Source organism: Typha angustifolia, chromosome 8, assembly GCF_048772165.1.
Source record: "Typha angustifolia cultivar Huaian chromosome 8, ASM4877216v1, whole genome shotgun sequence".
NCBI classification, from domain to species: Eukaryota; Viridiplantae; Streptophyta; class Magnoliopsida; order Poales; family Typhaceae; genus Typha; species Typha angustifolia.
The window spans coordinates 3,557,423-3,585,344 of record NC_133246.1 but is presented as its reverse complement, the minus strand read 5'-3'; the positions used below and the strand labels follow the sequence as shown (position 1 = coordinate 3,585,344).

The 27,922-nt window shown below is 35.7% G+C and overlaps 2 protein-coding genes across 5 annotated transcripts; one reads left to right on the top strand and one right to left on the bottom strand.

The window, feature by feature from the left end:
* Window positions 1–580: 580 nt before the first annotated feature.
* On the bottom strand, window positions 581–25,718 carry LOC140764815 (dol-P-Man:Man(7)GlcNAc(2)-PP-Dol alpha-1,6-mannosyltransferase). Of its 4 annotated transcripts, none has more exons than XM_073103598.1 (21): window positions 25,537–25,718; window positions 25,361–25,446; window positions 24,508–24,549; window positions 24,346–24,391; window positions 22,016–22,102; window positions 19,793–19,848; window positions 17,076–17,193; window positions 14,010–14,054; window positions 13,206–13,264; window positions 12,834–12,908; window positions 11,528–11,591; window positions 11,332–11,435; window positions 10,065–10,136; window positions 6,419–6,505; window positions 6,259–6,326; window positions 5,264–5,332; window positions 5,109–5,191; window positions 4,674–4,764; window positions 2,136–2,201; window positions 1,154–1,247; window positions 581–889 (listed from the first exon to the last, which is right to left on the bottom strand). In XM_073103598.1, exons 1-21 carry the CDS (start codon window positions 25,583–25,585, stop codon window positions 812–814), a joined length of 1,539 nt encoding a protein of 512 aa, XP_072959699.1. In that variant the 5' UTR covers window positions 25,586–25,718; the 3' UTR covers window positions 581–811. The 4 variants fall into 4 exon arrangements, with proteins under 4 accessions (XP_072959699.1, XP_072959700.1, XP_072959701.1 ...); XM_073103599.1 differs by having other exon boundaries at window positions 12,834–12,905; XM_073103600.1 differs by lacking the exon at window positions 14,010–14,054 and having other exon boundaries at window positions 25,537–25,717.
* A 263-nt stretch (window positions 25,719–25,981) lies between these two features.
* Window positions 25,982–27,731, top strand: LOC140765463 (nucleoside diphosphate kinase 1). The gene is made up of 4 exons (XM_073104573.1): window positions 25,982–26,137; window positions 26,232–26,280; window positions 26,360–26,591; window positions 27,456–27,731. The coding sequence occupies exons 1-4, from the start codon at window positions 26,087–26,089 to the stop codon at window positions 27,571–27,573; spliced, it is 450 nt and encodes a 149-aa protein (XP_072960674.1). The 5' UTR covers window positions 25,982–26,086; the 3' UTR covers window positions 27,574–27,731.
* The last annotated feature ends 191 nt before the right edge of the window (window positions 27,732–27,922 follow it).

Below are 27,922 nucleotides of genomic sequence, written 5' to 3'. Positions count from 1 at the left end.
ATCATCTTTATATAAACATTCTAGTTATCAACATCAGTATAGAGAATGTTATAAAAGCAATGTACCCAGCCAGGTATAGTGTTAGGGTTAAGTCATGTCTACCCTTGAATTCTAGTTGGGTGAGGCATTAGTTTATTCAAGTCGAGGTCTTGGGGTTTGGAAGTTTATAAGGGACATAGTCAAAACTCATAATACTATACTCCTTTCCATCTTCCATTCAGAGTTTATGAATGCTCTACGGTTGACCATGAGAAGAAGCCTTTGAGCCGCAGCTTTCACCTTTATAATTAAAGTAATTGCAACCTGAACTACTTGTGTTAATAATTATAATGTAGAAGATGATCACATCTTGTTACGTCTAATGGTGAAATAGGTAGAGATAATCTTTTCGAGGCATCACATCGAACTGAAACAATCAACGTGGAGTTATCCACTGTAAAGCATAATCCAATATACCCTTGCGTAGGACGTAGACATATCTATACTTGTATGACAAGATGAACACGTAAGATATCAATGATTATCGTATCCAAGGCATATACCGTAGATGTGATCTGCTAGAGTGCAATCAACGAAAGGGTTCCAGGAGAATTCACAAGAGCTCTTCTATCAAACATGGATCTTCTTCTTGGAAAATAAAAGAAAAGAATCATAACCCTAAACTTTAGTGTTTCTTGAATATTTCTAATTTTGTTGACGTGTATATCCTAATATTTCCAAAACTCGTTCTTCTGATGAGTGATAAATTACATTGAAAGAATAAAAATTAAAACACATCTTCTCCTGGAGACGGTATGTCCTGCAAAACTCATTAGCAGCCTGGCCAGTTTGAGAACACTATATCCTGGTCTCCTACATTCCCATGTACAAATACTTTTGGCTCTTTAAGCTGTATAAAAGAAAATATCATCAGTTGGTCTCAAAGTTCTAATAACACAAACTGCTGACTTAATAAGACAACTGGAAGCAACATTCTAGTTGATAGGGGAACCTGTAAGTAAGATAAGATCTTTAACTAACACAGTTAAAAGCAAAAAGATCTACAGGGGACTCAAAATTATGCCCACAACTCTATTTCAACTTGTGTCAATACTAATCCCATGATATGAACTTTCTCAGATCCTATCTTTCAAGACTTAAAATAATACCATACCAGTAATATCGGTGGAAAATGAAATCCAATACGGGCTCTAGAGAATCCGTTTACTGCAAGTAAGCATTTATAGCCAGCAACTTCACTGTGTTCACTGAAAAATAACAAAAAAAGAAATGAGGGGAAAGAACCAGACCAAAATTGAAAAAGAAAAAAGAAAAAGAAGAGAAGCATCTTGGCCATAAATCTATCCAACTTTCTGCATTCTAAAATGTAGCCATGCATCTATTCACATAAAATTGGCAAAGAGTGTGCTCAAAAGAATATATATGATAATAGAATAATTGATCATCATCCACTTTTCAGAGAACTGTATAAACAAAGAGAATGAGAAAAGTTATTCACAAATTCCCCAAAATATGTATTAGCTTTCCACTCATTTTACTTAATGTGGATTAATCTATTATGTAAAAATGCAAAGAATGTGCAACTGCATAAGCAAAAAAGTTGTGCAGTGCCTTAATTTTGCAACCAGCATCAACACAACTTGCATGTGCAAAATAGCCAAGGCCAAAAAGTCAACTTTCTTCTGATCAAGATATGACAATAACAAGGAAAGGAAAGTAGAAAAGAACAACCTTCTTCAAATAATGGATGCACTCACAATGAAGTCTCTCTTCAATACGAATCCACTGCCCCACCCACACAAAAAGCAAAAAAGGAAAAGAACAAAAGCCAAAATAAACCGGTGTAGGCCTGCATCTTGTCAAGATGTTCTTCCTTTAATATTCAAAAGGCAACAAAGGATGAAAATCACACCATAGACAGATTACTGCATGAGAAGAGGATCTGCAGCTTAAGAATTGAAGTGAAATGTGACAAGAGAAAGTATTGAAAGTGCAGGTTATGAAGCCATATAATTAGTATATAAAGGACAATCTCTATGTGCATGAAAAGCAGAATATAACAACTGATAACATGCAAGTCTTTTTTATGTTCAACATAGTGCTAGCATGAGAATGGAATAAGATCCGACACTTACTTCAATAGGTAGGTGAAATTTCTGCTGCGATATTCCTTGACGGCAATCCCTTCCTCCTTGGAGTATCTATAAACAAAGCAGAAAAATATCCCAAAATAGATGAAGAAATCAAAGAATTTCCAATTCGCCGGGATGATCAACTGATAGTGCTGTGTTAATATACCAGTATTTATCAACTAACTCTGAATATTTGCATGTACTAATTCCTAAGAAGGGCAGAAAGAACATCAGTTTGACATAGGCTTTCAATACCCAAAGGCAAAGGTACATACATAGCAAAAGGTGTATCACAAAACTAGTCCAGCAGACAATAGTTATGGTGTATGTTTTTTACAAAAGAAGATAGGTTGAATATTGACCCCATAATGCCCTCAAGATAGGTTGAAAGCTTGGAAGTGTTCTATGTTTACGATCTACTCCTAAAAAAATATAAAAAGATAAAGACGATCTAACGACTACGATAAAAAATAAAGACAAAAATAATAATTTAGCTAAACTCAAATCCATTCAATGATTTTAATCAACACATATCTATTCCTATTTATAGAAATAAAAACCCTAGTAGATTGAATCCACATACGAATTATCTGATTTATTTAAAATTTAAAACAATAAAATAAATCAAACTAACTCAAGTTGATTCAATTCGACTCAACCAACTTGACTAACCTAACTCACGTGATCGGATCATAACAATCCACCACGCTTTCAACTATCTTGACCTCAAAGTGTCTATGGTGGTTTCCATACCTTCTGTCGCTCTCGAAATGCATGTTCTTAATCTCCGTGTGGATCTTATCTGCCACGTGGAGGAAGGGCCTATGATGGGTTCTACTTTAGGGCCCACTTATTCGAGCCATAATCTGTTATAGCCACGGTTGGCTAAGATCGAATCCTAGCCATAGTGCATGCGGTTTAGGCCATAGCTCAGGTGCGAAAGCTCCAAGGAAGTGATCGGTCATGATGGTTTGTGCCGATGGGGCTTAGATCGCCACTGGTGAAAAGCTAGGGTTTTCGGTCCTAGCTTCCACTGCAGGTAGGGGAGATGGCGTCACGGCCGTCGCTAGGGGCTTCTCCGGCATTGCTACGATGAAGGGCTCAATTTGCAAGGATGGAGGGTGCTCCACCGCGGCCGGAGGAGAGGTGGTTGCCGCAGTTTAGATGGTCTCCATGGTTTCACTATTGTTAGTGCTCAAAGGTGGAGGTGGCGGCTGTTCTGCAGTAGCTTGCAGTAGTGGTGGCGCAGGGCGGTAGAGGGCGGTTAGTAGGACTTCTATTAAGGCTTGAATCGAGTCCTTGAGGATGGTTTGGATCTCCTTCAAGTTCTCCTTCAATTCGAGCGAGAATTCTTTACAACCATTGCCCACGCCGATGGCTCGTTGCCGACGGTTGCTAGTGGTGGCGGTGGCACCAGGAAAACACCCATAGGAACAGAGATGAGTTTATGATTCTCCAAGATTGCTCCTTCATTCATCTTCTTCAATCTCGTGCTAACCATCGGCCGAGGAACACCGACTCTAATACCAACGTTACAAACCAGATTTGGACTAATCTGGACATAAAAAAAATTATGAAATTTATATGGTGGTAGTCTCACGAGTTACAAACAGAGTAGAACGATAAATATCCAATATTGTGACGGTTGTCGAAGGGTGGTGGACAGCCAAGGGTGATGGTGGATGGCTGTACAGTAAGGTGGCTATTGGAGAGAGATGGTGGCTAAGGTTTGAAAGCTTAGAAGGATTCTACGGTTACGATCTACTTCTCGAAAGATAAAAATAATATAACATCTACGGTAAAAGATAAAGACGAAAAAAATAATTTAATTAAACTTCAATGATTTTAATCAACACATGTCTACTCCTATTTATAAGAGAAAAAACTCTAGCGGATCGGATCCATATGTAGATTATCTGATTTATTTGAATTTAAAAAAATAAAATAAATCTAACTAACTTAAGTTGACTCGACTCGATTCAACTAACCTAACTCACGTGATCGGATCATAACAGCCTAGTTGGGCATTCCTATGGCGAAGGAGTACTATGATAGCAAACAAGACCTAGTTGATTATGGTACTTGCCAATCAAAACGAGAACCATCAAACATGGCAATAAACCAAATTGTATTGCCTCGGGAGCTAACCAATCGTAAAAGGTAGTAGCATATCTAAACATTGGTATGGATCTTGCTCCCCTTATTATAAAGTTCAAATTTGAGAAAAGCAATTTGTAGCATAACCAAACCTTATGTTTGGACTTTGCTACCCTTATTGTAAAGTTTAAACTTCGACAAGATGGAATTGAAACATGAACTAATTATTACATGTTTTATTTATGACTAAGTAAATCTAACTCACACTTCCATGAAATTCCTAAGTTTTCATCACAATAAATAGGGATAACAAAATACACTAATCAAGTGGAACTAGTGCAAGCATGAAGTTGATTCCACAATAAGAAAATCCCCTTGCAAGATGAATCAAATTTGAAATATATTACATCAAATCGAAGACAATTAATGGCTATAAAAGTGTACCTCCAAGGATATTCACTTTCAGAAAAACGAGAAACTCCATTCATTGCTGCGAAGGTATCAATATGAACAAGCTTTTCTCCTGTTGAGACATCTGTTGTCATAAACACAATAAGCATAAGATTGTTGACAACAAACATAGAACATCTGAAGTCAATCTTTGCACCATCATCTTTCAAATAATATCAATTGTGGATTATCATGAGCTAGTGATATCTCTTATGATTGATACTACACTTGCTCTGCAGTGAAAGACACAAAGAGAAGAACGCAAACCATGAAAAAAACTGAGACATTTGCCACAACTCGACATCATGAAGAAAATACATTAACTTCTTGCTTGATTATAGATGGAAACAAATAGAGAATTAGAACACCATGAGATGTCAATCACAAGAAACAATGACATGTGTACAAGAAAGAATGAAAATAGTTTACCTGCTTGATGTAAAGCTTTCAGAGCATAACCACCTGGATAATTGTTGTAGGATGCCATGAATGTCACGAGAGAGCATCCCAGACTAAAAGAATTGGAATATAAGCATAAAATAGAAAGGAAGATTACTTTTATCCTCACTAATCAATAATCTAACCTGAATACAAAAGATCCAAACAAAAGAACATAAAGCCCATTCCATACATTCTTCTTCCTGTTGTTATATCTGTAAATATTATGAAACAAGACATTTGTCATATGGTAGAAAGTTGAAAGATTAAGGTTATTATGACATTCTTCAGTTACATTACTCCTAGGTACCATAGCATATGAATATATGATCAATTTGTCATCTGCTCTACAAGGCAAAGAAGGCATGGAGCAATCATGATTTATCTCAGAAGCTACAAATTTGAAGCTTACTCCTAGGAGCACAGCATATGAAAATATGATCAATTTGTCATCTGCTCTACAAAGAAAAGAAGGCAGGGAGCAATCATGATTTATCTGAGACGCTACAAATTTGAAGGATCAGTACATAAATATGAAAAGTACTTTTCTAGGTCATCTGTTGATAATGAATCATAGAATCATTTATGATCATCAAACCCCACTATTACTTGGTCTATGAAAAGAAACAGTCTTCATTATGTATGTATTGTAAATCAGTTGATTGCAACTCAAGAAACAAAATACATTTCCTGTTGATTGGAACTTAAATAGAATATAGTTTCCACATAAATGCTAGATGCTTTAGCCATATTAAGTACAAGTAAATACAAGCCTTTTATGAAACAATGGCAATAATAAGAAACAGAAGTAAAATCTTCATATCCCAGTGAAACCAAATTGTCCATGATGTTGCAATTATAATCAGTGAAACTAAACACTTAACCCAGCTAAAATCAAACTGTGATATGCTGCAAGATGACGTCCGCTGAGTACTATACCGACTAGGCACTGCTCTGACACAGGCCAACTAATAATTCAGCGCTCAAATACCCAAATCCAATGGGGCCAGTTAGAATTAAAAATGGGAAAGGATATAAGATAAAAACAATAGCATGTAAAACCAGCCTACTGTTATCTTAACAATAAATTACAAAGAGAATTAGAGAAATAGCGTAAGAGGAGTAGATTGATGGTGCATACATTCTGCTAGCAGCTAGTGATGCAGATACATTAAGCATTGGAAGAGAACCAATTATGAAACGAAGCTCCTGAGATATAAGAAACATAATCACATGTATCATATATTGATATAGAAAGAATGTTAAAAAACTAACTGAAAAGTTGAGCATGAATTAGGAACCTTGTGTGGAAGTTTTGAATAAAGTAAAATGAACGACAAGATTGGAACCATGTATCGCATTATCCTTCTATCAAGAAGCACACCAATCTGTTACACAGAAAAAAATTGTAGGTTGGTAATTACTTGGTAGCATATAATTATTTCTCAAGATAAAATAATGAGAACTAAGAAAAATAGAATTATGTAGCATCTTATATCCTACTATAAACCACCCCTATATCAGCTGCTGATGCAGTGTAGGATTTACAAGGTAACAACATACCCACAAAAGAAAAAAAATTCTCGGTACTTTATTTTCAATAATATATGTGAGAGGGCTTGCCACTTGCAGATTCTGTATGTCAGAATATTGTATATGTTTGCGAATTAATACATTTATATGCATGTTCATATTCGTTTCTACCATTCTGAAGCAACTTTATCATATTAGAGTAACCAGGCAGAATCATGTGGCATGTCCTAAGTCTTAACCAAGGTTATTTGTCACAGCATGCCCTACTGCTGTCACTAACCTATTGGCACAGTCAACATAAACCCATGCCAACATAGACCTATATTGGTTTAAGTAATGTACCTAACTGGCATGTAACAAATGGAAATCAGTCAGCTTGATCCCTCAATATAAAGATTTATGAGATAAAAGAGAAATTATATGATCAAAGCATAAGAAAGACCAGGAAACAATTCTCTTAGTGAAGGTGATCCTGGACCATGTATGAGAGATAGGGAAAAATTCTTGTTTGAAGGTGAACCCAACATGTAGGTGTCAGAACCAGAAACAAAAAATAAAATAAAATAAAAATAAAAATAGGGGTTGAGAGAGGAGGGTGCATATGCAGTCCCTCCCCTCTTCCTCTCCAGCACGCAACGAGGCGCAGAGAGAGAAATCACACCTAATCCGGATCGGATTAGGTCTAGATTTCTCTTCTAATCTATAAATTAAAACCCTAATCTCTTCTCTCTCTCTCTGCTTAACCATCTTAGCCCTCTTCTCTCTCTTCTTCCTCCCCTCTTTTGCTTTCTTCTTTCTCACCGTCGGAGTCGTCGCTATAGGATCGGCCCGCCGGAGCGCCGTCGGAGCCATCGGAGACCACCACGCAACTCGTTGGTAAGCCCTCTCCCACCCATAAATTTTAATTAAAGTTTAATAGGGTTTAGCGAAAATACCTAAATTGGGGATTTCGGCTTCGCCGGCAACTCTCGTCGGCTGGCAGCTTCGAGCTGTTGCTGCTCGTGCTCGAGAGCTCCAAGTCGTTAGCCTTGTGTCATGGATGTCTTCTGGATGAGCCCTCGTGGCTCCAGTCGACGTCGGCCCCGACGTCGGTCGTCGGTGGTGGGTCCTCCTCCACCTCGTGAGGACGACAGAGAAAGAGTGAGAGAGAGAGGGAGAGGAGAGATTGAAGGTGATTGTGAAGGGGTCACTGGCGAGGGGTCGCCGGCGGTCACCCTCTCCCTCAGTCCTCTTCTCACGTCGGTCGCGAGAAAGGAGAAAAGGGGTTGGCTGGGCTCGGGTTTAACCCAAGCCAACCCCATTTTAATTAAGTTTGGGTTCGGGTCGGGTTTGGATTTCGGATCCACAGACCCGACCCGAACTAGTTAGTTTTGGGATGGGCTGCGAGTTGACCTGTAACCCAATCCATTATTTTGGTTGGGCCTTGGCTTAGCCCAATTAGCTCATTTTCTAGAATGGGCCAGGCCAGCATTAGCCCAACCCAATCCAATGGGTGAATTTAAACCCATTTTAGTAATTTTTAGTTTTTAAAATTTTAAAAATAGTGTTATTATTCAAATTAAAATTTTGATTATTATTTATTATTTAAGGTGGTGATTTTTAGTACGTGAGCTAGAGATTTGAGATTTCGATTGTTTTGCCTAGACTCAGGTGAGTGGGTTCACTCACATGTTCATTTTATTGTATTTCGGATCTTTGTCAGACCATGTAAATTTTCTGTGTGTAATTTATTTATTTCACCCTTATGTGTAAAAATTAAATTGTTGTAATTTTCGTATGCAAATCTATTTATTTCATCCGTACATGCGAAAATTTAATTGTTTTATTTTCTGTGTGCATTTAATTATTATATTCGGTGCATCACCATACTTCGTGCAAATGTTGAAATTTATGAAAAGAAAAATAGACTAGTATTGATACAACTTAGAGAACAATCCCGGTATAAATCGTTTGCGATTTTCCGTGGTGACTCAAGTCTATCTGGAAGTCTAAGGGATAGTCCTACATTAGATCACTGCAGCGACTTTCTTAGGTGACTCTGGCGGGGTTAGGGAACAGTCCTAGGATGAATGAGAAAATTTCCTAGGTGATTCTAACTTCTCTCAACGGTTAGAAGAAAAGACAGTGTGTTAATCACAGAATGATACCCTCTGATGACCCTAACCGGATCAACTATAAAGAAAAGTCCTGAGCGTCATCTCGAGGTGACTTCTAGTTGATGTGGATCCACAGGGTTTAGACCCATTGAGACATATGACAGTATAAATATCAAAAGATGTTAATATGTTGAAAACGTGCAAGATTACAAGTTGTGACATTTCTCTATTGTTATCATTGTTATTATTTAGAGAGCATGCCTATTGTATATTGTTATAGATATTGTTGCTTTTAGTTTAATTTATTCAGCATTAATAAGATTTAAAATTTATTTAGTTTTCGAGTGGATTCCACTCACTGAGTTATAGTTGTTGGCTCATGGGTTTTATTGTTTTTTTTTGTATTTGTTTATGTATTTCAGGTAATAGTCAGCGGGGTGACTAAACGAGATGTACCCGGACTCCACCTCCACTTAGGATTCACCTATTTACCTTTCCGCTCTTTTAGATTTTATACTTTAGATTAGAAGTTTTATTTATTTAGTTTAGAGACTCAAAAACATTAACATTATTTATCTTTATTGCAATTAGTTATAAAATTTAATAAAGCACATTCTCATTTTATTTATTTATTTTGCCATCGTACACGTAGAGAGTATTAGTAAGGCTTCGTGCATCTCAAGCATATTGAGATGCATGGCCGGTCATGATTCCTATTTTGGGTCGTGACAGTAGGAAAGATCAGGAAATGTTTCACCGTTTGAAGATGACTGTGGTATCATTGATCAGAAAATATTCCTTTATGTGAACTTGATTGTTATCATGTTTGTCAGCTCAGAGAACATGTCTCTTTTTGAAGGTAACTCTGGCAACTAGGCACTACATGAAAGTAACACAAGTTCTCAGCAGTTCATGAGCCAAGACTAGATAATTTCAACAAATTTCCATGGTTGCCTTGACAGGTGTGACATTCAGACTATGCAATAAATGGAGAGAGAGTGAAATGTGTAGATATCATGCTTGACAAATGACAGGCATAGAGAATATTGCCAAAGGAAGCACCAATGCTGTTGCACCTTTCCTCCACCAATTAAGCGGTTCAGCCAATTGATGTAAGTTACCAGAGGAATACAAGCACCAAACAACAGAAATTCTAGATAATCAAATAGGCATATGAATATATGATATTGATTTTGTAAATCGTTGAACAATTGCATTCTTTTACCAATGAATGAAAAACTTTGTACATGAAGAAATAAGTCAAATAACAGTTTAACTAACCACAATTTTCATCAACTTCTTATCCAGTCCAACTTACCACGGAAAGAGGATATGCTACAAGCATGGAGCGTGGAAGAGCTGATGTGAAATACCAATGGAGCGGTTGTGTCTATGTTTGCATCTTATAAAAGAGAACAGCTCAAAAAGAGTTTCATACACATGGATATAAAAGAAAAAGAAAAGAGGAGAGCATGTGCCATGAAATGCATAAGCAATGCATAGAAAGAAAACTATGTTCTAAACAGAACCCTAAAAGTCAAAGAGAACCGGAAACAAAATAAATTAAAGTTCAATACAAGTATTAATCATAATATCTACTTCCTGATAGCGAACAAGGTTATTGTGGCCTCCAACAGTGCTATGGCATTGTAGGCTTAATTCATGCATTAAGCACTAGCTTGCCAGTTACCCGGTAACAACAGAAATGTACATGCTTCTCTATCAGCCATGGTAGTCCAAACCATTGCTATCATCTCCTAATATGTAATAAAGCTAAACAAAGAAAATGAAGCACATGAAGGCTGAACCATGAGAGCTCCCACAGTCCTACTGTTCTATGTTATAGTACAAATGAGAGAACTGTGATAGTAATTGCACCATACTATAGCAAGATGTATCAATCCAAACAAGTAGAATCTTCCACTAAAGAGCTTGTAGATCAAATTCACGGCTTTAAAACTTTCAAAACTAAAATAAATGAAATTAAAATGGTGGACAACCAACTTGAAAAGTATAAACTGGCAATATCCACTACTTTGTTCTGATAAATTTCCAAATGTCAATACTCAATACTACTAATCAAGATAAGAAAAAACAGAACAAATAGAAATAAATGCTCAAAGCAAAATCTTCTATTGTTTGATCTTGGTTAAATAGTAATTCTGGATTTTAAAGCACGAGGGACATCCTTTTAAGAAGAACTAAAGAGTCAAAAGGTTCTAATGTGAATAGAACAAACCAAGGCACTCTTTAAATATGTACATTAAAAGAATTCTGCAGAACTCAAAGAATCTTACACATGTAACTCAAAAAAGAACACAATTATGCAAGAATCAGTAGCTCGCATACAATTTTGCAGACAATAGAGATAATTTTCTGGATCAATTCCATTTGCAAGAAAACCACCTATAAATATCTCAAGGATACACCCCAGTCCAAACTCAAAGAATCTTACACATGTAACTCAAAAACGAACACAATTATGCAGGAATCAGTAACTCGCATACAATTTTGCAGACAATAGAGAAAATTTTCTGGATTAATTCCATTTGCAAGAAAATCAGCTATAAATATCTCAAGGATACACCCCATTCCGAACTCCGGTTCTGAATTGAGTTAAACAAGAAAACTTCCAATTCTGGCCACAAAATTCTCTGCCACATTATTGAATCAACCAGCACAGTAAAGCCTGAAAAATGAATGTGTGACGAAATAAAATAAACTAAATCAGTACCACATTAACTCTCCAAAATGAATTGTTCATTCTAGGAAACATCATACCTATACATGGAAGTGCTGTGCTTATGCAGCATATAATTGCTTTCCATAGTGAAATAGATTTGCTCTGTTGTGCATAATATTAAATTCAGAAATATGAACACCAGAGTTCTAAAATCTAAGAAGTCCTATACAATAATATGATGCAGCAAAATGAAAGAGTAACAGAAAACAGATCAGCAGCCAAATGGAAGAGAATGAGATGTTACAGCAATCTGAAACTTTCAAGTAAAGAAGAGCCATGATCATTAAGCAGGAAATGGACAAGGAATCATGGGTCGATAGATAGTGAATTATCAGAGCCAATACGGAAGGAATATCTTGATACTTCTTCATCACCACTTTTCAATGTGTGTCACTAGAATTTTTCATATCTTATTTTAAAGAAATCTAACATGGAGTCTTTTTCATCACTTTTTGATACCCCTTTGCATTTTAGTGCTTGGTCTACATAAATTATGCTTCAAATTTTGGAAATCAGATGGAAATTTTGGTTTTCTCCAAGTTATTTGCCCCAACAAAGTGGATATGAGAAAAATTAGGAAAAATGAGATTTGAATCTAATTGCATACACTACACTAATATATGATGTTGAAAAACTTTGATTTAGTTTTTATAATCTATTTCAAGGCTTTAGAGAGGTTTAAACTTTAGAGATTGTTTTTTGGCATGTCAAGACTATTCAGTGTGACAATGACACTCCGTCTAATCACAACACGTGCTAGCGATCCATATTGTGCTGAGCCAAAGTCAACAAGCCTTGTGCCACTGGCATGACAATCATTGCAAGGATTAAAAAAAATTAACTACTTATAGTCATATTTACTATTGTGGAGGAGATGCTGACAGCTAACAAATTGAATAGTGTAAGACAAAAGAAAATGCAAATTAGCTCTGCAAGAAAAAAAGAAAGAGAGTCACCTACATATGGTTGTATGATAGAGTCTAAAGAAGAAAAGTGAAAAGGTAAAAGGAGCAACTAGGGGCTATCATAGCTACAAGTTTGTATCATGGGGAATCTCCCCCCCTAGATTGCATGACCAACCTCTAAACAAAGTTTTATTTTAGCCATTATCAATTCCTCTCTAAGCTTCCCAGGCTTATTTATTCCAAAGGAACATTGACTAATATAGCTCATTTCAGTCTTGATGTGAAATAAAATTTTAAAATATTATTTAAGCTGAAAATTAATTAATTAATTCAAAATATTTAAATACGATAAAAAACAGGTGCATGGGCATAAGAAATAATATAGTTATCATCCTACTAATTGAAGGAAAAAAACAACATAGATACAGAGGAAACATACCAGCAAAAGTTCGATCCCAATTGGTCCAAAGAGAAGCACTGTATCACATCTAAATACAACCGTAGAAATAGTCTGCTATGCAAAAGTAGACAATTTATAATTTCTTGATGAAGAAAATCATATGATCGGACACTAATTGCATAAAATCAAGAATCATAAGCATGTCTCAGCAATCTGTGATGACAAAATAAGAAGAATTTGAAAAGGTATGCTTTGGATACCTACAGGAATTAAAACATCAATAGGAAATTATATTTGACACCACATGTCTTTTTGTTTATTAGATTGTACACACACAAACAGGACACAATTGCAAATTTGATTAGGTTTAACAGACATTTTAAAGAGAACGAATATAAAGAAGAGACGTACCAGACATTTTAAAGTTGTCAGGGGATTTCCCTTGAACCAGAAGGAATATGCCAAATTAACTATATGATAAAAAGCAATAAGTCAGTATACTATAACCCCATAATCTCTCTTTTTTCTGCTGGTAATTAACTTCACTAAAAAATCTTTTACCATGTAAAACATCAGTAGCAACATCTATTAATAAATAGAACTCTCTGAATAACTAACATCATCTTCACCTTGAATTAACAAAATTCAACATGAAATTATAAGTAGGACAATATGCTATCCTAATTCACAAAGCTATTCATTGAGGGCACGTAAATCAAATAAGTCACTCCGAATACTTTGTTAATACAGATTTACACCATTAACTTTCTTTATTGGCATCAACAAAAATCTTGGTAAAAAACCACTGAAAAACAAAGAAAACAATGTCCAAATTTCACATGTAGTAGGCTGTCTGCACAATACAGGCGATGGAACTAATCATCCAGAAGAACAAGTGGTCTTGAGATAGAGATTAGCAGAAACTGCATCTACTTTTGTAATTTCACCAATGCCAAAATTAGTTCTCCATGGTTATGTTTATGCATTTTGCTCATGTGCATAGACCTATTACAACATGAAAGCCTTTAAGCAAAACAGCTAAAGTATGCCAGAGAAATGAAGCAACACCCTTCTCAATTGGAAGCTAAAATTTTACAGCATTATGAATGTTCTATAGTAATTTACAATTTTCTATTTTAAATATCACTCACTCTTGTGAGATCTAACTTTAACAGAAAATACACAGAAAATAAAATTCGCTTGTTTTGGCTATACCATGTTTATGCATGAACTGCTTACTTGAAGGTGTCATCCCATCAACTTGGCCACCATATATGCAAAACATTAATTCAGTAGAAGATAAGAATCTTAAAACATAAAGAGCTGCATCACAAAGCAGGAAGTTCTCCTATCTATGGGAAAGAGAAGGATCCTTCAGTTAATCTGTCATCTCACCATATAATGTACCAGCCTACCAGCCAGACCTTTTTTCTGGTTTTCTCATGTATAACAACTTGAATATAATCTAAATGCCTCAAGTTATAATAAATTACACCAATACTATTCTAGTCTCCATGCAGGACATAAACTGAGCAGTTTAACACTTTATATACTGCAGCAGTTAACACTTTAGGGAGCCCAATGCCAAGTCTTGCTGACTAAGATATGATAAATTATAGTATGTGATACATGATGCATTCATTTCAATGAGATCTAAATAATAATACAGATAGTAAAATTTTGATTAACACAAATTGAAGCATGAGGAGAACCAAGAAATTTATCTATCCATTAGTCACACATGCCATTGAACTTTTGGCAGTAGAACAATCAGCTTGACACCAAAATCCAACTGTATCAGAACCAGAATATTAAAATAAAAAATAAAAAAAAGGGGGTTGAGAGAGAGGAGGGTGCACGTGCTCTGCACGTGCAGCCCTCCCCTCTCCCTCTCCAGCACACATCGTGGCGCAAAGAGAGAGAAAAATCACGCCTAATCCGGATCGGATTAGGTCTAGATTTTTCTCTTCTAATCTATAAATTGGACCTTAATTATCTCTCTCTCTCTGTTTAATTATCTCTCTCTCTCTCTCTCTCTCTCTCTCTCTCTCTCTCTCTCTCTTCTCTCTCTCTCTCTCTCTCTCTTTTCTTCCTCCTTCACCGACGGAGTCGCGCCGTGGAACCGGCCTGCCGGAGCGTCGTCGGAACCAGCGGAGACCACCACTCGATTCCCCCGTAAGCCCTCTCTCTCCCCTCAAAGTTAATTTAAGAAATATAGGGTTTAGTGAACTTACCTAATTTTTGAGGGTTTTCGGCCTCATCGGTAATTTGGCCGGCCGGTGGCTTCGAGTCGCAGCCGCTACCTCCGGATCCCGTTAGGAACTGAGAGTGCGCCGGCAAACCTCCGCCGTGGCGGTCGCCGGCGTCGCCTTCTTTTTCTTTTTCTTCTTCTTCTTCTTCTTCTTTCTTTTCCTCTCTTTTTCTCTCTCTCTCTCTTCGGTTTGGGGAAGACAGACTCGGGTTGCCCGAGTCTGATCTTCTCCCTTTTAGTGATGGATTCGGGTCGGGTTGGATCCGAATCCAAGGAACCCGACCCGGTTCCATTATCTAATTGGATTGGGCCTTGGCCCAATCCATTTAAGAATTTAATTGGGTGGGCTGCGGGCCAACTGCAGCCCAGCCCAATTGATTTGGGCTTATTTTAGCCCAAATTAATTATTCTTAAGTTAAATTGTATAAACATTTTTAATAATTGTTTTGATTAAAAAAAATGTTATTGTTATTTATTATTTAAGGTGGTGATTTTTAGTACGTGGGCTAGAGATTTGAGATTTTGGTTGTCTTGCCTAAACTCAGGTGAGTGGGTTCACTCACGTGTTTATTTTATTGTATTTCGTATTTTTGTCAGACCATGTAAATTTTCTATATGCAAATTATTTATTTCACTCTCATGTGTAAAAATTAAATTATTGTAATTTCTGTATGCAAGTCTATTTATTTCATCCATATGTGAGAAAATTTAATTGTTTTATTTTCTGTGTGCATTTTATTATTATATTCAGTGCATCACTATACTTCGTGCTAATATTGAAATTTGTGAAAAGAAAAATGAGATTAGTATTAATATGACTTAGAGAACAGTCCCGATATAAATCGTTGCGATTTTCCGTGGTGACTCAAGTCTATCTGGAAGTCCAGGGGAAAGTCCTAAGTTAGATCACTGCGGTGACTTTTTTAGGTGACTCTGGCGGAGTTAGGGAACAGTCCTAGGAAAAATGAGAAAACTTCCTAGGTGACTCTAACTTCTCTCAACGGTTAGAGGAAAAGACAGAATGTGTTGATCACAGGGTGATACCCTCTGATGACCCTAACCGAATCAGCTATAAAGAAAAGTCCCGAACGTCATCTCGATGTGACTTCTAGTTGATGTGGATCCACAGGGTTTAGACCCATTAAGACATATGACGGTATAAATATCAAAAAGATGTTAATATGTTGAAAACGTGTAAGGTTACAAGTTGTGACATTTCTCTATTGTTATCATTGTTATTATGTAGAGAGCATGCCTATTGCATATTATGATGGATATTGTTGCTTTTAGTTTAATTTATTAAGCATTAATATGTTTTAAAATTTATTTGGTTCGAGTGGATTCCACTCACTGAGCTATAGTTGTTGGCTCACGAGTTCTATTGTTTTTTTTTTGTATTTGTTTATTTATTTCAGGTAATAGTCAGCGGGGCGACTGAGCGTGATGTACCCGGATTCCACCTCCACTTAGGATTCACCTATTTACCTTTTTGCTCTTTTAGATTTTGTGCTTTAGATTAGAAGATTTTATTTTATTTTATTTTAGTTTAGAGACTCAAAAACTTTAACCTTGTTTTTATTTTAATTGCATTTAGTAATAAAATTTTAATAAAGCACATTCTCATTTTATTTGTTTATCTTGTCATCGTATACGTAGAGAGTATTATTAAGGCTTCGTGTATCTCAAGTATATTGAGATGCATGGCCGGTCATGATTCCTATTTTGGGTTGTGACAAACTGTCACTATAATAAAGATTCTATGACAATGCCATGGAATGACTCAAATACTGCACGCCTGTATCTATAACTTAACTCCAGATGTTAGTTCACTAATTCGTAAATAATTTTCTACAAGTTCTTGTAGTGTTTCCAAAATGAAAAGGGAAATCTTATAAGTAAAAAGAAACTTGTTAAATCTTTTGATAACATATTACAGAAAAAAGAAAAAATCACCAAACAAGTGAATGACAGAAAAAAGAAGCATCATCAGTTTATTTTGAAGAGCATAATAACTTCCAAACCATGATTACCTAAAACAAAAGCTAAAATATTCGGAAGAGGACGTGTTGAGTAGAACAACAAATGAAACTGCAAAGCCGTTAGTATGGCAAAGAATGCTTCAACATGATAGCCAAATTTCCTTCTAACCTGTTAATAGGAAAATTAGTTTAATTCAATCTTTGATAAATACCTGACAAATAAAAATAAATTGAAGATAAATTCATCCTGCAGTTACTGCCACAGATGAAAGGGGCATGGACAGGGAGAAGACAAACAAAATGACAAACGAGACATAACCAAGTATACTGACCAACAAGTACCATGATTTGTGTGCTAAAATAGAAAAGAGAAGAATTTCCCATAGAACATAGCACATTGTTACATGTGAAAGATTAGATTTTGTAGGCCCAACCACTAACATAAGAGGTTGGAGTCCTACCTTATCATGAATGTTGTCATGAGTTCAATTCCCACCTTGAGCGCAAGGTGCGATCATTGTTTAAAAAATTTCTGCCTCATATAAAATATAACTAGCTTATATAAGATATAACTAGTTTCTGCTTAGGTCTTGCCTAGGTGACCCACAGTAGCATCTCATATTATATTTTAGTATGTAGAGTGATTCTAAAATTCAAAATTATTATATATGTTGATAAATATAGTTCTTAATAAAAATGCATAAGTATAATGTTTAGATTGTATGTATTAATTTTTTTACTTCTTCTCTAACTATTATTTCTTAATTTGTTTATTTTTTAACCGTCTTGAATTCTGGGCACCCGTCTAACACCTACGTGCTATATGATCCCTTCTCTGCCTGCCTACCGCCTATATTCTTTTAAAACCTCGGGTGTGATTTATGGTGGAAATTCCACGTGGACACCATGTGCGCATAGTTTACACCCACTGATTGTGGCCCCCTTTTTAAGGGTTAGCTCAGTCATCCAACCTATTATGTACCAATGATAGCTAACTTTTTTATTTAGCTTATGATTAGCCTATAAACTCATAATATATTGAAAAGAAATTGAGATTAGATTTTATTATAATCTAATAAGTACTTGGAATACTAGTTATTCAACTTGTAATAGAAATTGCATGGAATCAATTATCTAGGCTAGGCAAAACGGATACCTTCATACTCCCACCGTATCCGTATTGAATACCATATCGGATACTTCTTAATACATATCAGATACTTTCCTAAAATATCCTAAATTTTATGAACAAAATTAATGTTGTAGATACTTCTCAAATGCTTTTTAGATACTTCCTAAATTCCTAACAAAATGCGTAAAATCAAAGGAAAGTATTACCATTTATTTCTTATCAAATCTAGAAGGTTTCTCTTTTTAATTCTTTGTTACAAATGGCAGTTATTTTAATGAATCAATTAGAGGTCTTGTTACATAAAATATCATACACAACAAGAATATATGATTCCTTAATTAAGAAAATTAAAGTACAAAAGTTCACCAATATATGTGTGTGTCTGAACATAAATATATACATTGTATCCTAAGTATGCCTTATCCTCATTTTTCAAGATTTGTCATATCAAAGTATATAGTATTGTATCGTATATGTATCTCATATTCATATCCTAGGTAAAGCAATGATGGATCCCAAAATCAGTTGATCCGGATCGGGATTAGCCATAACCGATCCCGATCAGACCAGTTTTGTTCGGTATCGGCCAGTTTTGGCCGAATCGACCGAAACTCAGCCGTATCTACTAAAAACAACAATATCGGATGATGTTTTTTTTTTTTTAAAGATTCAAGTCAAATCTAAATGTATCTAACCTAGGAGACATTAATAATTGATGCTATTAAGACATCGACTGCTTTCTTTTTTACTTTTTAGTTTTTACTCTCTATCTCTAACACACACTCTCCTCTCACTCTCACATTTTACCAAGTTCATTTGGCGGCTGTTTCGGTGAGTCCCTTTGACTAGTCCACACTTTAATGAACTCGGATGAGTTTTTTTTTTCATTCTTTCTCACCCACTTTTTAACTCATATTTTCTTACTGCTATAAGACAACAATGAAGAGATGTCTCTCTCTTCATATTGTTTTGCAGTAATAATTTATGAATATAAAATTTGTCTAATTTAATCGAAATTCATTATAGTTTTGAATGAGTTTTTTTTAGTTTTTAAAGTTCATCATATGTGACTAATTTTGATTTCTTATTTTTCTGTTAATTTTTATAGATTTTTAGAAATGTTTCTGTATTTTAAATAATATTCAAAATTTTACATAATTAAAAATAGTCCAATCCGACATGAATGGCCAATACATCCAGTACAACCGATAAGTATCGTTTTTTCTAACGACCTCCTGATTCTGATACTGAGTTTCGAAACCTTGATAGCAATTTTTTGTGCATACAGTCTATGTGGGTTCACCTAACATAATATTTTATTGTCGGATTCAAGAGCAAACTAATAACTATTCTAAATCAAATAAATAAGTAATCTCATAAAGGCATACATGAGATATCCTTATACATCTAGCCTTCCATAAAAGAAATTAAGAGAACAACACTGCGACCAAAATTCACAAATCTTTCAAACACAAATTGAAGGAAAAAATGCATATCATAATGACAACAAGACATTGTATGAAAAGGGAGGAATGCACCTTCAATGAGGTGTAACGTCCACATTCTCAAAGGAAAGAAAATAAGTATATAATATCAACATTAGTTGAAGACGAAAAGTTTAAGGACTAAAAGATACCTGAAGTCGAAAAAGTCTTAAAGTCATTAATACAATGCTACCCAATGCCAAGCGAACTAGAAAAGGGCAAAGTAAACAAAGAGTTGGTCACACACAATAAAAAAATGAAAAACAATAGACATACTAAAAAGATAACTGAAAGCATAATAACATTTTACTAGAAGCACTAAAACTATATTTGAGTTGAACACTAAAGAATATGCTTATGCATTATTTCTGACTGAAGGAAATCAAATCATGAGAAGATGTGTAATTGAAGCCTATATTGGTGCATTATTTCAGATTGAAGGAAATCAAACCATAAGAAGATGCATAATTAACTGTTCAATAGAGCAAATTGCAATAAATAAGTATGAGTAGTAAGAACTACACAGTACACACAACATAAATAAACCCAGGTACAATAATATAATGCTTGTTTAAACTTCAAGAGCACTTTAGTCACCTAGAGAAGAAAGACAAGAGGATAAAGCCCTTAGAGATAAAATCAGCTTTAAAATTTATTATCTTCTCCTTCCTTCAGAATTTTTAGTGTCTTGAACAAACTTCCAAATATGCCATTGTTGGGAAAGACTAAACTGCCATAAATAAGGTAGATCTTCCCACCAATCAACTGAGTTTAATCCTAGTATGCAATAGGCTAGTCATGAGCAATAATTTGCATGGTGCATTGGATGAAAATAGAAGTACAAGCCAGTGGTCAGAATTTTAACTTGAAGATAGCAAACAGAGTAAGATTACAAATTTGTTAAACATTGTAAAAAAAAGCTGGCACTTTTGTAACCCTCGAGTGTGCATGGGATTAACAATCACTCATCCGAAGAGAGAATATGAGAGTGCTTTATCCTCACCATCTAGGAATGAGTTCTGGATCTGAGGTGTCCTTCATGGGTATGAAAGTGCTAGAACTTTCTTCTAAGCTTCAATGTAAAGTTTGTTGTCCATATATGTACATACAGTCAGCTCAGGAAAACGAAAAACTATATTGGATAAAAGATGAGCCCCAGAAATGCAAGAATAGCTATACCGCCCCATTTTAATATAAACTAACTTGCTGGTAAAAATATCTAAAGCATATGAAACTAGGATAATTCATAGCTATGTTATGATATTAAAAAAAAAGGATAGGAACGTTATTCATTCACCAGTTTGTTGACACTGACAGAATGTCATGCTAGCGTGCTAATTATCAGTGGTAAAAGACATTTCTTTTATGCCAAAGGGAAAACAGCTACCACAATCTACGCACCAGCCAATACTACTCCATACATTATGATAATTACTGTATCAACTGCTGTAATTTATAACTTCAAGTAAAGGCTAAATATTAAAGTGGCAGATGTTTAAAACCTGGGATACAAGCTTAGTGTGTACCCAAATTAACGTTATCTAAAAATGGAAGCAGACTTTCCACAACAAAGCTTCATGACTTTGGATACTTGAAAGGAAGGTTTATCAAAGCAAGTCAAACATTTGAAGCCAACAAAAGTTTGTGGTCCTAGATACCCGAACTGCCAAAAGAAAATCCCATAGAAGAGTGAACGATGAAGTTTTTTTAAATGACAAGATCACCATATATCTCCTTCCACAAAATAAATTTTAGGGATGTTTATATAATTGCCCCTGAAAACTTTCAAAGTATAATAATTACCACTACATTTTTCAAAATATCATAATTGCCACAAAAATTGTTGTGCTCTTTCAAAAATACCCTTCCATTAGTTAAATCTACCAATCACAATTGACACCGAACTTAGATTCAAAGAAAAGATTATCTGTCCTTGCATAAATTGTTTAAAATGGTTCAAAGCTATCCAGTATCACAATACAACAAAAAATATCTTCTTTTATGTTGGTAAAGATTCTACACTCTAAATTTCAAAAGAGAAAGGTATTTTAGTTATTTGCATGTGTTTGTTAACTTCAGCAATAATCTGTTAAGTATATTCTGTTAGAAACTAATTACAAGGGCGATTCCGAAAGAGTCAAAAGATTTTAGTGGCAACCTACGATATTTTGATTATTTTCAGTGGCAATTATGTAAAAAAATCATACATCGTAATGATAACTTTTACTAGTAAGGCCGCTATGCCAATTTTCAGTGGCTTTCAGTCCAACACATATAAAAGATAACAAATGAGCAATATCAAGTTTCAAGCACAGTAGAGTAATGTTCTTGGATATTTTGAAGACAACATATCCTCAAGTTAAAAAAATAGTTACCTATGAGGAGACCATAAATCTTTGGCATATGAAAATAATGCATCAGTAAGACCAGTGGTGATGCCAGAAGTGATACAAGAAATGCTCCTGCAAAGCAGATACACCATAAACAATGACACCGATGCTAATCACTACAAGATTTTACCTTGGAGTTAAAATTAATAATTAAGAAGTAAGAGATATGCCACATTTGTGCTATACTGGCTGTCTAATTGCAGCAAATTCCTAGGCCTTTTGATATGAAGATTGAAGACATGATATAAGCATATGGCTGGATGTCAGATGACATACTTATTGCCGCACTAGCAAAATATGTGAGATAATTAATTGCTTTACTATAATTACCAAGTGATTATGATGCCTTCACCTTTACCGGCCATACCATGCATAAAAACAATGATAATTAATTAATTTGCAGAGTTGAGAATATATTCAAAATAAATTGTTCACCACGACTTAAATCAAAAGATATATAAATTCTCGTTCATAACATATATTCCAGTTGAGTTTTATGTGGTAAACAGAAAAAAAAGGAATTAGTTCTAGTACAATAACTGGTATCCTTTACACTGTTGCAGACATAACCTCACATTACAGTATCATCATATCTATCACATCTTACTTGCTTACAGAACTCTGTTAGTTCCCTTGCAATTTAAATTTGGGATTCTTAATGCAGGACAGGGAAATTAACTCAAGATCGACTGCACCAAAACCATAGTGAAGGGCTATTGTAGAACAGTAAAGACAATAAGTCTACAGCTAAGTCTACGATCTCAATGATCATTACCCACATCTAAACAATTAATGATTATTTTAATTGTCAGTTAAGTCTACAGTTATTTTCTTCATTATTTAAACAGACCGACTTGATTTTCCTTTTAGAAGTCAGGATTATAAGCTGTTGGGCAAAGGATAAGATCTAGAGGTCCGACGGAAAGATTTTATCCACTCTTCTTTCATCAATAAGAAGTTAAAGGAACTTATTGTCTTCTTTATACAAGTCCTTTCACTTCTTTTTGGAGTCTAATTCAATTAGTGTTTTGAATTGGGTGGAAGGTAGATACATGTGATGGACAATTCGTCAACGAGCAATGCTTCTCCTATGCAGAGCCAATGCATGCTACATTGATCTTAATTACTAGGATGTAGGTAACAACGGCTGTTGAGACTGAATGACTAACACTAGAGGTGTAAATGAGCCGAACCTGAGCAAGTCGGCTCTAGCTCAGACTTGGCTCAAAATTAATTTTGAACATTCTAAAGATATTTAGGCTCGGCTCAGCTCAGCTCAACTCGAGCCGAGAAGGAGGAGGCATAGGAGCCAGCGGGGCGGCGGCTTACTGAAGGAGGAGGAGGAAGAAAGGGCCAATGGAGAGAAGAAGACAGTGGTGACTTGTCAATGAAGGACAATGAGGTCGGATGAGTAGGTGAAGGAGGAGGAAGAGGAGATGGTAGAATGGTTGCTTGTCGATGGAGAATGAGGAGGTGGTGGAGAAGGAAGATGAAGAGGCGACGAAGGAGGCCGATAACAACGGAGGAGGCCGACACCGTGGTCAAGATCGAGCAAATAGAGGAGGCTGCCGGAAGAGGCTGGATGAGCCGATTGAAGAGGAAATGAGAATGAAGAGTGCGGTTTGTTACTAGTTTTTTATTAAATTTAGGGTTAGGATTAGATAGGGATAGGATAATAATAGCTATTAAATCAAAGATCTAATGGTTATAAATATATTTATATATTATATATATAATTAATAAATATTATATTTAAACGAGCCGATAGCCTGAGCGAGTTGGCTCCAGCTCAGGATTGGCTCGGCTCAAGCCAAATCGAGCCGAGCTCGAGCCGCTCATTTATTTTGACACTCCTAACTAACACTCATGTTGGTGATATGCAGAATAGTAATTTTTCTGATACTGTATTGTAACTATTGACTTTTCCTATAACTTAAATTTTCATGATAGAATACAAGGATCTTTCTGTGATTTAGAATTACTTAAGGGCATATTTCCTATATTATACCCAATGTCAGATACCCTACACAAGATAACAAGTGACCATCCCGTTTTTGGTAATAGAGCTTCAATAATGAATAGAATGTCATCATCTAATTGATGGGTAAGTTATATCTATGTTGCAGACATTGCACTACCATTGCATCAAAGCATTACATGCAGTGATTATCTCGAAGAGCATATCAATTCGCCTAGTAGAAATATTAGGAAAAGCAATATATATAGAAAAGCATAAAATGTTGGCAGATGCAACAACATTTCAGGAGAACTACATTTTATATACAAGGAGCATTCTGAAAGAAGGTAGCATTTACCAATAAAAGTTCGGGGAACGACACCAGGAAAATCCAAATGGTCATACTGTACCAGTGATATGTATAATAAATCAGCATCTCATAAACGATCTCAAAACAATAGATACAGTACAGCAAGTGAGAAACTAAAAGAATTGGAAAAAAAATAGAACATATGCTTGCCTTCTCAATATGATGATGATGATAAAGGATATCATGCATTGCCTACAGAAAGAAGAAAAGAACATCGGTTATCTGAAGCACTAGAAGTTTATATAAAGCAAATAGAATAAATCTAACAGTGTAATCTATCCTATAAAAGAAGTTAAGCTGACACAGAAAATAATAATAATTATAAGCTAGTGTACCTGACCAAACCGTAAGGCTAAAATAAAACAAAACATTATAAACAAAGAAGAGCTGCAGAAAGAGAGAGTAAAACAGCTAACAAACAAGCTGACGATTTGCCTCAGAACCCAATATCTGTCTGGAGGCAAGAATACGGTACTGTGGTTAAGAAACAAACAAAACCAATATCATGCATTTCGTTGCATTATGTCGACACACAAAGCAATCACCTCTAAATAATCCAATATATAAAAGATCATAGTTTCTGGGATTTGGGATTCCTGAATCTGATTTCTAGACCAAAAATCTCAAGAAATCATGCCAATTCAAATTCTACAAAGACCTATTCACTTCAAGAAAGATGGCCCCGGCAGCGATACTGCAAATCCCAACTTCTAGTATTGTTCTTCGATGATTCCGTCAATTTCAACTCCATATATACGGTTTTGAAAGAACTGATCCAATTTCAACTCAATTTCTACTAACCACCTTCTAGATTTTTTTATAAAAAAAATTTAAAAAAAACACACACACACAATGAGACATGAGATTCTCGAATCGGAACTCCATAGATGAACTTCCAAGAAATCAGCGACTCGGAAACATCTAATCGCGTTTTCGGTGAATACATCAATTTCGAAAAGAATGAAGGTTGTAAAAAGGAGAAAGAAAGAGCAAGGAACCATGCCTGGACATTGAAGCTTTCTTCGACCTTGGTGTAGGGAACCATGACGACGTAGAACGCAGCGATCGATCCCAGCATCACATCCCAACCTGCGATCGATCACACGAGTCTCTCAGACACTAAAACCTCCAATACCAACGGATCGTAACGGGAAAGGGGGAAAAGGAAAGAGAGATCACCGAATTCCTGAAGAATCTTGGAGATCCTCGTGGGTTTCGTCGTCGCCATTGTTACGAAGACACTCGCTGGTGAGCAAGAAACGACCGTTATAATTCTCCCCTGAGCTACATACACCTCTTCCTTCCCCTCTTATTTATAGCTCCATTTCTCCACTCTGAAGCTATCCACCGCGAAGACGGGAAAAAAAAAATAGAAACTACAATTTACATCTAAACCCAAATATTATTTTGACTACATTACAAATAAACTCCTCCCTTTTCATTATTTACTAATTGAGCCCAGTGCCAAAATGATGTAATTTTGTCTATTGTAATAGACGATCCAACGGCCGATAGGTCTTGACCGAGAGCTATAAGATTCTCACGACAAAGAACAAAAATATAAGCCAAGAACTCGAGGAATATTACCAGAAATATTCCTTTTTGACGGCTCTCTGTATCTCGCTCCTCCTATAAAGATACGCCCCTCTTTATCTTCTTTATACTACTCTCCTCTCGTCCTCCAATCTAAAGTTTAGGGTTTTCTCCGCCGCCGCCTAACTCTTCGAGAATGGAGCAAACTTTCATCATGATCAAGCCCGACGGCGTCCAAAGAGGCCTGGTATTCTCTCTTTCCCATCTCGATCCTCATGCAATCCTCTAGAAAAATTAAAGGAGCCAGCCACCTTTAACCTTGTTTGTTGTTTTTGAATCAGATCGGAGAGATCATTAGCAGATTTGAGAAGAAGGGTTTCTACTTAAAAGGTAAGCAAACGATACATAGATCTTCGTTTTAGAAGAAGAAAAAAATGGAGTTTTGATTTGTTTCGGTTGGTTGGTTTAGGGATGAAGCTCATGAACGTGGAGAGGTCTTTTGCTGAGAAGCACTACGCTGATCTCGCCACGAAACCCTTCTTTCCTGGGTTGGTGGATTACATCGTCTCCGGCCCGGTGGTGGCGATGGTGTGGGAGGGGAAGGATGTGGTTCTCACCGGACGCAAGATTATTGGGGCCACTAAACCCTCGGATGCTGCTCCTGGGACTATCCGTGGTGATTTGGCCGTTGAAGTCGGCAGGTAATCATCTCTTCTTAGTTTAATTTATCTTTCTATTTTCCTTACGGTAATCATTAATGCAATTGAGTTTGGTTGGGATGTTAGCTATGGTTACTATCTAGCTAAAATGGATACTGATGAAAAAATGTAGCATTTTTAGTTGTTACATATCTAGTGGCATCCATAGTGACCTCTTTTATTCGTTACATAGTTAGTAAGTCTGCTTGTAGCCAATTATTGTCCAGTTTGATTAGCTGAATAGCTTTTGACATTGCAAAGTTACCAATTAGTATGTTTATTTGTTTGGTCTTATGGAATGGTGATAGGTTTTAACTTTGACATCTTGTTGTCCCACTGCTGGATTTCTCTGTAGAGGCATTTGCAATATTTGGATGTTACTTGCTATCGGTTTGACCATACTGGTCTTGATTTAAATGATTAATGCAGAGTAGTTGTTTGCCAGTAGCTGCATTTGTTTTATTTCCATTTTCTGTGCAGTGATAATATTCGAAATGAGCCGCCAAAATTCTTGCCCTTTTTTCCTCTCCAATTAATGTGGCATGAGATAACATGTCTGTAGTTAATAAATTTTTGCAGTTAGTGAGACACTAATTTCAGACTATTCTGAGTTTTCTTTGAAGGTGAAGGATTCCTTGAATTCTCCTTTTTCAAATTAATAAAAAGTGTAAGAATAAAGAATCCATAGAACTATCAAAATTTTATGCTACTATTTTTGCTATCATAAAGATTCTCGAACAAGTATCATATTAGTCTTCCCATGTAACAATCTCAAGTTCCTTTGAACTTCTTACTAATTATCTTGATCTTTTGCTTAGCTGATTAACTTCCAATCTGATTTAGAGTTTGTTTTGGTTAATCATGCAGGAATATTATCCATGGAAGTGATTCAATTGAGAGTGCAAGGAAGGAGATTGCACTATGGTTCCCTGAAGGCATAGCAGACTGGCAGAGCAGTCTCCACCCCTGGGTTTATGAAGCATAAGCTGTGATCATCCTGAGCCCTAGCTTTAAACTTTTTCCCAATCTATATTTCGACAGAGAGTTCTCAGTCAAACTCTTATATGTGAGACTTAATATGCGGTGTTATGGTTGTGAGACTTATGAGATAATATTTCATCTTATCACTTTTGATACTCTTCAGTCTTGGAGCTGATAAATTGTTTGAAGTGTGCAATGGATGGTTGGCTACTGGTATTGCAATTAGGAGTTAAAGAGACATACTACATTGTCTTGATATTTTCTTATTCACAGAAGTGCACCAACGAGATTGAATAGAATATGGAGTAAAAGAATTTTACAACTGCACAGATGAAACCAATTAATCAAAGTTA

Coding starts and splice junctions, on each gene's coding strand:
- LOC140764815 (XM_073103598.1), bottom strand. CDS start 25,585: ATGGCGACGACGAAACCCACGAGGATCTCCAAGATTCTTCAGGAATTC. Junction 14,055..17,075: donor TATTTTAGCTTTTGTTTTAG/GTAATCATGGTT, acceptor ATGGTGGCCAAG/TTGATGGGATGACACCTTCA. Junction 6,506..10,064: donor TAGCATATCCTCTTTCCGTG/GTAAGTTGGACT, acceptor TCTGTGTAACAG/ATTGGTGTGCTTCTTGATAG.
- LOC140765463 (XM_073104573.1), top strand. CDS start 26,087: ATGGAGCAAACTTTCATCATGATCAAGCCCGACGGCGTCCAAAGAGGC. Junction 26,138..26,231: donor ACGGCGTCCAAAGAGGCCTG/GTATTCTCTCTT, acceptor TTTTTGAATCAG/ATCGGAGAGATCATTAGCAG. Junction 26,592..27,455: donor TTGGCCGTTGAAGTCGGCAG/GTAATCATCTCT, acceptor TTAATCATGCAG/GAATATTATCCATGGAAGTG.